The 8,780-nt window shown below is 30.8% G+C and overlaps 1 protein-coding gene across 1 annotated transcript; it reads right to left on the bottom strand.

Annotated features, from left to right (window-relative positions):
* Nucleotides 1-5,074: 5,074 nt before the first annotated feature.
* On the bottom strand, nt 5,075-8,100 carry LOC140832857 (glyceraldehyde-3-phosphate dehydrogenase B, chloroplastic-like). Its single transcript, XM_073197099.1, has 9 exons — nt 7,818-8,100; nt 7,559-7,672; nt 6,771-6,932; nt 6,517-6,684; nt 6,272-6,432; nt 6,120-6,181; nt 5,975-6,024; nt 5,456-5,862; nt 5,075-5,367 (listed from the first exon to the last, which is right to left on the bottom strand). The coding sequence occupies exons 1-9, from the start codon at nt 7,914-7,916 to the stop codon at nt 5,232-5,234; spliced, it is 1,359 nt and encodes a 452-aa protein (XP_073053200.1). The 5' UTR covers nt 7,917-8,100; the 3' UTR covers nt 5,075-5,231.
* Between the last annotated feature and the right edge of the window lie 680 nt (nt 8,101-8,780).

The following is an 8,780-nucleotide window of genomic DNA, read 5'->3' as shown; positions in this document are numbered from 1 at the left end:
GAATAAAAATAAATTATTAATAAATATTTGGTCAAATTTTTTATAAATGCTGCTAAATAAATATTACTAAATAATATGCTTCATTTGATCATTTTGTGTTCTTGCAATGAGAGGAGTTTTTTTTACCCTAGCGTTAACATGTTTGATTGTTTTATGTCATTTGTATTGATCATGTAATTGTTTTTAGATTTTTTATGTGATTTATTTGTTTGCATAAAGAAAAGAGAAAACAAAATCAAATATCCAACAAAAATGGTTATTTTTCAATTTTTTATTGTTGAGATATTTTGTTAATTTTTAAACGCATAATGCATGTTTTCTGTTTGCTTAGATTACTTAGTTTGAAGTGACTTAGAAAATATTAAAGAAATTGAAATATTTCTTCGTTTTTACCTTATGTCTCAGAATATCAAGAGATAATGTTTTTTATTTAGTTGGGCAAATGTTTTCCAAACTTCTGTCTATAAATCAATATTTAAATTTTTTACGACATTATTATATTCTCTAATCAATTTGTTTTACTTAGATTGATAGAAGGTATTTTAATTTGAGTTTTTATGTTCTTGTTTATATTATTTTTGTAATATTATTTATTATGAAAATAATAGGTGAACTACAAAATTTGGTAGGGCTAAGAGTCCTCTGGTGAACAACAAATATGGATAAATTATTAAAATATATAATATCCAGTAGATTTTTCGCATGCCACTTTGTTTTAATTCAATGATTATGCATGATTCTAAATTTTAATTATATCACAAGTTAACTCATGCCTAATATTTTTCTATGGTTTAAGAAAAATTGTGTGACTTTGTATTATATTTTTACGGCTGATTTTCTAAATGGTTTTATTATGATTTCAAGGCACCATTTTTCATTTATGTTTTTTTAAAGAAGTGAAATGAATATCTATAAAACGATGACATTAATAAGGCGTCTTCTCTTTATTTGAGAAAAAATATTGGAAAATTTATACAAATTGTGAATAATATGAATTAATATTTAATTTGAGAGTGATTTATACTTTTTATTGCTCGTATATACTTCAATTTCTTTGTTATTGTACTAAATAAATTATTTTTAAACTTTGAGTTATCATTTTTTTCTTATCGAGGTTGTTTGTGTTATGATTTTTTTATTAGTTTTGGTTAGTATTGTTAGCGGTAATTGATTTTCTGATATATATGATGTGTCTTGTTGTTTATATAAAAATAAGTATGAGAGTACACAAATCAAAACAACGTATTTTGGGTCTTCTGTTCTACGAAGAGAATAATAAATGGTTTTCTGTGAATTATATAATTTATTTGTTTTTCATACATATAGTCTACGAAATGCGTCAAATTTTGAATAAAAAAGTTAAGACAAACATAGTGGATGAAAAAAAAAAAGACATGTTAAATAACAAAAAATAATGTTGTATATTACTATGTTGGGTGCAATAATTGTCCCTGCTTGGTAGAGCGGTCGAACCGTGGTGCTTGAGCTGCTGTGCGGTTTAAAAGATTTGAGGTGCACCATTGCTACTAGCTATAGCTTTTGGTAAAGCGGCAAGCGCTCGATCCTACAATTGGTATCAGAGCCAAGGTCACGGGTTCGATTCCCATTGATTGCAGGGAGTGCAATTATTGGGAGGAAGATTGTTGGGTGCAATAATTATCCCTACTTGGTAGAGCGGCCGAACCGTGGTGCTTGAGCTGCTGTGCGGTTTAAAAGATTTGAGTTGCACCATTACTACTAACTATAGCTTTTGGTAAAGCGACAAGTGATCGGTCCTACATACTATATCCTAATTTCTGTATGATATAATTCAAGCAAATTTATTTATAGATATTTGAAATTAGGTCTAACTAAGTTAAATGAAACATATACATATATATTAAATCATTAAATGTTAAGATCAAGAATGATTCAGATTTAAATTTCAACGAAGCACAATGAAGAACAAATTGAAGAATTTGATGTGTACGTTAAGTGTTATATAATGATTATGTTGATACTTCATTGTTGTGCGACATATGAATGTCATATAAAATATCAATATTTATCAATAAAATAGTTTTTCAAAAAGAAAAATTCTTCATTGAAAAACAAATTGTGCATAATTCTCATTCTATTTATAATGGTATGAGAACAATTTTAAAGCTTTGTTGACACAATATAATAGATAGGGGTGTGCATTCGGTTAATTCGGTCACCGACCGAACCGAATTGCCAATAACCGAACCGAACCGAATTTTATTTTGATAACCGAACCGACCGAATTAGTTTTAATAACCGATCACAAATTAACCGAATTAAAATCGGTTAATTCGGTCGGTGACCGAATTAACCGATTTTTTTTTAAAAAAATAAAATTAAATATAAAAACATTAAAAATATTATAAATTATATAATAAATCTATTTTTTTAAAAAATTAATTTATTATTCGGTTAATTCGGTTAATTCGGTTAACCGATTTTTTTTTTACGAAAACCGAAACCGAACCGAATTAACCGAATTAACCGATTTTTTTAAACTTCCAAAACCGAATTTCCGAAATAACCGAACCGAATTTCCGAATTGGCTCGGTTCGGTCGGTTATTTCGGTTTAACCGAGATTTTGCTCACCCCTAATAATAGATCAATTATGTGCATTTTATTGAGACATTAAGCAAGTTTCACTTTATTTCCTCCAATATTATCTCGATATATTTCGAGGTGACTACGAGATTGTTTTTGTCTCTTTTTTTTAGTCAAAATGTCTAACCAGCTAATTCATAACATATATGATGGTAGCATAGAAAACTCCTCGTCAAATAAATTCACTTAGCCAAATATTGAAATTCAAATAAAACTCTACAATATTTCATCAAATTAATTTTGACTATCATAAAATGCTCATGAAATCTAAATGGTTATATTATTAGATGAGATATTGAATAAGACAAATACTTTGACATATATTGAATGATATCTCATATGCATATCTTAATTACATTATTCATATCTCTTCTCAAGATTTTTAAAATACAATAATTAATTTTTTATGTCGTTCCACAAGATATAAAATATTATAAAACAAAATATAAACTCGATAGAAGAAAAATTTGTTTTGTTTCAATGAGTAATATAATATTATGTTCTAAACGCAACAAATGAGATTGAAACTATATCATCCTCATGACATGATGCACGAAATTATTATTTCAAAGCTTCCAAAAAATGACGATCAAGATGACTTTCTTGAATTACGTCAAATTAAATGAGGACACAATTCTAAGATATAGCCATTTTTGAAGAGATTTCAAGTATTTTTCTCACAGTGATTGAGAAATAGTTGTTAAAAATTTATTAACCTTATAGCTATATATTGATAATATTGATACTAAATATATATAAAAATGATATCATAAATATCACAATATTTGAAGAAGGTGCAACATCATTCATTGGTTATGTTGTTGAATGATATAGGTTATATATACTTTTAGTCACAAGTGTTTATCACGAGTAAAAGCATTTTTTCTTAGGAGTCATAGTTGATGATTGTGAAAAGCTGAAAAATCATTTAACAACAAAAAAATAGTCTAAAAAATAAGATTATCGGATAAAAACAATGTAGAAAACCAAAAAAATGTCGTGATAAAGAAGCAAACTACGAGCATGTCAGATCTCGGATAAGGATTGTAAATAACATAATAGATGTTAAAGACGATCAGAAACTTGCTGAGCATACCAAAATAATTATATGCATATTATAACAAACTACGACAAAGAGTTGTTGAGTTGTCAAAATCAACCAAGAAGCATATTGGAAAAAGTGTCAAGTAGATAAGATAATTTCTCTGATTCATATACCGTCTATGGTCATATTTTTTATTTTTTATGGATAAGTTTGTTTCGGTTGATAAATGTTATTAGCCATGTTTTAATTCATTAAAATATTATCAAAATTTCGAACATATATTTTCAGCAGTTCAGGTTTTTACGTGCAACGCATGTACATTTTTCTAGTACCTATAAAAGTATGGATAAAAGGCATTGTTTTTCAATTGTGTAATGACAAAATTAACCTTCTATGTACACTTTAAGAATAGGATGTAACTCCTATATTAATTTTATGTATTGTTTTCCAATTGTGCAATGACAAAATTAACCTTCTATGTACACTTTAAGAATAAGATGTAACTCCTATATTAATTTTATCAAATAACTCATCTTTATACTACATTTAAATGTTTTATCCTTTTAATTTTTTCTAATGATTTTATTGTAGTTTTGTAATTATATTTTTAGTCAATTTCTAATTAAGTAATAAATTATAGTATTATAAAAAGATATATGAAAAATTTATAACTATACGTGCAATAGTAGAATAAATAACATATTTTATGAGTTTTTAACAAATAATTGAAAGTAAAGAATTTAATTTTGATTTTAAAATATGGTACGATTTCAAAAAAAAATATGAAAAAAACATATATTTTAAATTTTATATTTAATAATTATTATATGAGTTTATTTGATATTTATCATATAATCTTATTTGAATGTGCATTTTTCTTTACATATGTTGATTAGAAAATCAATTTTTTTTTATAATATAACTCATATTACGTGCAACGCACGTGCATCATGCTAGTATAATAAAAAAATGTAAATAGATCATTAATAATATACACACATAATAGCAGGGCGAGTCCACTAAATCTCATGACTCATCTCGAACCCGCTTGTAAACCCGTTTAACTAGGTCTAGTCCGAGACATCCCGTTCATTTACAGCATATATTTGATAGTCGGAACATTTTCTAAAGCTATTGTTTCTGATTTTTGATCTTTCTCAGGTGATTGGTTAGCAGGTCAGTCATGTTCCTCACCTGCCAGAGCTTACCTCTTCAGGTGTTCCCACTTGTCTAAAAAATATGGAGATTTTATTACAATCTAAAAATAAATGATTATTCTTTAAGGATTTTTTAAATATAAATTTATGAAATTTTAGTCTTATTCATCAGCGGATTTACAATTATAGAGTTTTTATTTAATAAAAGTACCATAAAACTTTAGTATAGAGGTGGATCACACTTGACAATAAGATAAAATAGATTATGATTTATAATTTAGAGAGATATATTGACTTCACATTTGGTGACCATGCCTTATTTATCCACTCACTTGTGTAAATCCATCCCTTTTCGATTTCACGAATTTGAGGGTAAAACACAACCAAAATCCCAACAAAGAATACATTAAGCTTCATAAACTTTGCACTCCTCATCTCCAGGGCTAGTCTTGCAGAAGTCCTCCAGTGGATCTCCAGTCCCTTCTGCCGTCGCTCCCGGCCACTTGGTCGCCACCAAATGAGCCAAATCAACCACTCTTTGGCTGCAAAAAGTTCATGTCACATTTTAGTTCTAGATATTATATATAGACCAAAAATACAATCCATCTGTCATTTCATGTATATGCATACCTGTATCCCCATTCATTGTCGTACCAAGCCACCACCTTGACCATATCGTCTCCCATGACCATTGTCAACGACGAATCGATGGTACACGAAACATCAGAGCAACGGAAATCAACTGATACGAGAGGGATGTCACATACGTCTAATATACCAGCTAATGGCCCTTCCGATGCCTTTCTAAATGCAGCATTGACATCTTCAGCCGTTAGTCCTTTCTTCACGACATTTACAACAAGATCAACGACCGATACATTAGGTGTTGGGACTCGAAGAGCAATGCCATTGAGCTTGCCTTTCAGCTGAGGCAACACGAGTGAAACGGCCTTTGCTGCACCGGTGGTTGTGGGCACAATGTTCAGTGCAGCAGCTCTAGCCCTCCTCAGATCCCGGTGTGAAGCATCCAGAAGCCTCTGTATGTCAACAAAATGGAATTAAAACGCCGATCGTTTCTGATACAATATACAATGTTCATTCCGTTTGGCATTTCTTGAACCGAAGTACACTTTTTTCTTGGAAGTTTACCTGATCACCGGTGTACGAGTGAGTGGTTGTCATGGTTCCCTTCACAATGCCTGAAAAATAGCACGATTTTTCTCCATATCAAGTTTCAAAATTCACAAGACAAGTCAGAATACCATAATCTTGAATCAAAGTTGAGGTTTCTTACCGAATTCTTCATCCATAACCATAACGAAAGGCGCCAAACAGTTGGTAGTGCAAGAAGCATTGCTATAATTTTTCAAACCAAGACGTCAACTTGTGTATTATGTATGCCATATGGGAATGTTCATAAATTTCCGGCTACATATGTTAGCTGACCTTATAATATCAGAAATCTCGTGGTAATAGTCTTTTTCGTTTACACCGACAACATAAGTTGGAATATCAGCACCTTTTGCCGGAGCAGTAATAATAACTTTCTTGGCTCCAGCTTGAATGTGCTTTCCAGCTCCTGGACCATCTACAAAAACACCTGTCCCCTGCATGTCCCAAATATATACTATTCGTCGGACTTTTCAAACGTCGTTGCATAAATAATTACACAATGAAAAGGAATGTTGTACCTCAATTACAATGTCGATTCCAAGCTCGCCCCATGGAAGTTGGAGAGGATCCCTACTAGAAACAACCTTAATATTGTTTCCATCTACGCTTATCGTCTCTTTATCCACTATTTCAACGTTCGCCTTGAATGTGCCAAGCATGGAATCATACTTCAATAGGTGACAAGCCTGCCAGTGAAAATCAAACCTCACTCAGAACTGTTATAAATGGACTGATCATTTTTTTCTTGCGGAGGTTGCTTATAGATTCTTACATTTTTCACTCCAGCACTGTCATTGATGACAACAACATCAAGCGGCGAATCTTTACGGCCATGCCAGCACCGGACGAAGTTTCTACCAATTCGGCCAAAACCATTTATTGCTACCTTCAATTTGGCAACAGTCTCGCCTTTAAAGGGTGTCAATCCAGCTGTCTAGTGATCAAAGGCAGGAGGCTAAATACGTTATTGCCATGTTCAGAGACAAGAATGAAGCATACATGAACGGAATGTTTTCTGTTCATCTATTCACAAGGCTCAAGTTTGTAGATTTAGCAATATTTTAGGATTCAAATTGGCCTAGAATTTCTTATCTTCTAGTTTTTATGATGCACAGGGTTAGCTTCCAACGAGCAGGAAACATCATTCTGCAAAAACCTACATTTCTACTTTGCCTCAAACAAAAACAAAAATAGTATGTTATTTTTTCGAAAAATTCAGGTCTCGGACTCTCATTCACCAAATACAACGAGTAACTCCGTCCGTATAAACCCCGTCTCCCTCCTTGATTGTATAGAATTCAACAAATCTAACAGTCTTTCTTGGCACTAGCAAATGGCAGAGGGGAGGCCAGCAGGAGCAGTTGGCCAATTCATACTACATTTTCCAATGTGTGCATTTTTCCTTTAGAATATAGCATGAAATGATATTCGAATCTCTATATTCTAAAAAAAAAAAAATTGTCCCTGCGTTTCATTTTCTGATTCTCGGACTAACAGAATCGAGCCATTTGTAAACAGAAATTTACAAATCTTGCAGTAGCAAAAGGGTAGGATAACTACCTTTGGAATGATCTGTGCATTAACTACATCAAAGAAAGAAGCCTCCCTAGCATTCTTGGCAAATGCGACACCAACATTGGACTTGAGACCAGAAAATTCTGCCACTTCCAGCTTCTAAATAACCACAAAAATTTTAAACCAATTTACGTCTACTCCACATACTAAATAGTATCGAACAAAACCAACCAAATTTCATCCATATTTTTCAACCAAGAACATGCATCAAACATCAAATTTACCAAAGGGAAGGAAACGTGACCTTAGAGAAGCATTGAGCAGGGAAAGAATGGGGGGTCTCAGAGTGAAGCCTGGAGCTTGATGGCATTCTTGATGGAGCTGAATTTGAGTGGCAAGCCATGGCTGCAACTTGTGTTAAAAATTGGATAAAATAATTTACTTATGTTATGGTTTCAAAACATAAATTTTTAGAAATTATTGATTTATTTGTCGAAATTTTGTCTCTCAACTTATGTTTGAAATTGGGTCAGGAGTATATGAATGGCGAGGATGGTGTTTGAAGATTGATATCAGATAAGATGATGCTTTTCTTGTTCAGAGACAAAATATGAGCCACGGATTGAGATTGCTCATCTATATTCAATGGTTTATATTACTGCTCGTGACTTCATATATATTAGTAACATGACATTGCACGTGCATAACGAATTTGAGTGTACTATAAATATTAGTTATAAATTTTCAAATCAATGTAGACATATAATTTTTTCACAAATTATTCAATAAAAAATATTATTTCATAATTTATATTTCATTTCAAATAATTACGGTTTAATTTATCCCATTTTTTTCTTGTTTGATTTTGAATAATTCAATCATTTTCATCTTTGTTATATTTTTCCTACTTTTTGTTCAATTAATTCTGCAATCTCATCATCATATACGATTTTCATGTTTTTTAATAATCGAATTTGATTTTATTAGGCTGATTGCACGATGAATATTGATCGTTAATTTGCTCATCATCAGCGAACGTGGGTAACGAACCTGAGTACACTACGAATACTGATCGTAAATTTTTAAATGAATTTTAGACAAATAATTTTTTTACAAATTATTCAATAAAAATATTATTTTCACAACCTATTGATCATTTTAAACAATCATGATTTAGTTTGTTCAGTTTTTTTTGTTTGATAATATATTTATTTTACATTAGAAACATAATTAAATGTATGAATTAATTATTAATGAAAAAGAATGT

This window comes from Primulina eburnea, chromosome 5, assembly GCF_022965805.1.
Source record: "Primulina eburnea isolate SZY01 chromosome 5, ASM2296580v1, whole genome shotgun sequence".
NCBI classification, from domain to species: Eukaryota; Viridiplantae; Streptophyta; class Magnoliopsida; order Lamiales; family Gesneriaceae; genus Primulina; species Primulina eburnea.
This window is presented reverse-complemented; position numbering and strand designations above follow the sequence as displayed.

Bases quoted from the DNA above. Each gene is read 5' to 3' on its own strand.
- LOC140832857 (XM_073197099.1), bottom strand. From the start codon at position 7,916: ATGGCTTGCCACTCAAATTCAGCTCCATCAAGAATGCCATCAAGCTCC. The intron at 7,673-7,817 runs GTCACGTTTCCT...GTGGTTATTTAG, and splicing joins CTGCTCAATGCTTCTCTAAG to AAGCTGGAAGTGGCAGAATT. The intron at 6,685-6,770 runs GTAAGAATCTAT...TTTCACTGGCAG, and splicing joins ACAGTGCTGGAGTGAAAAAT to GCTTGTCACCTATTGAAGTA.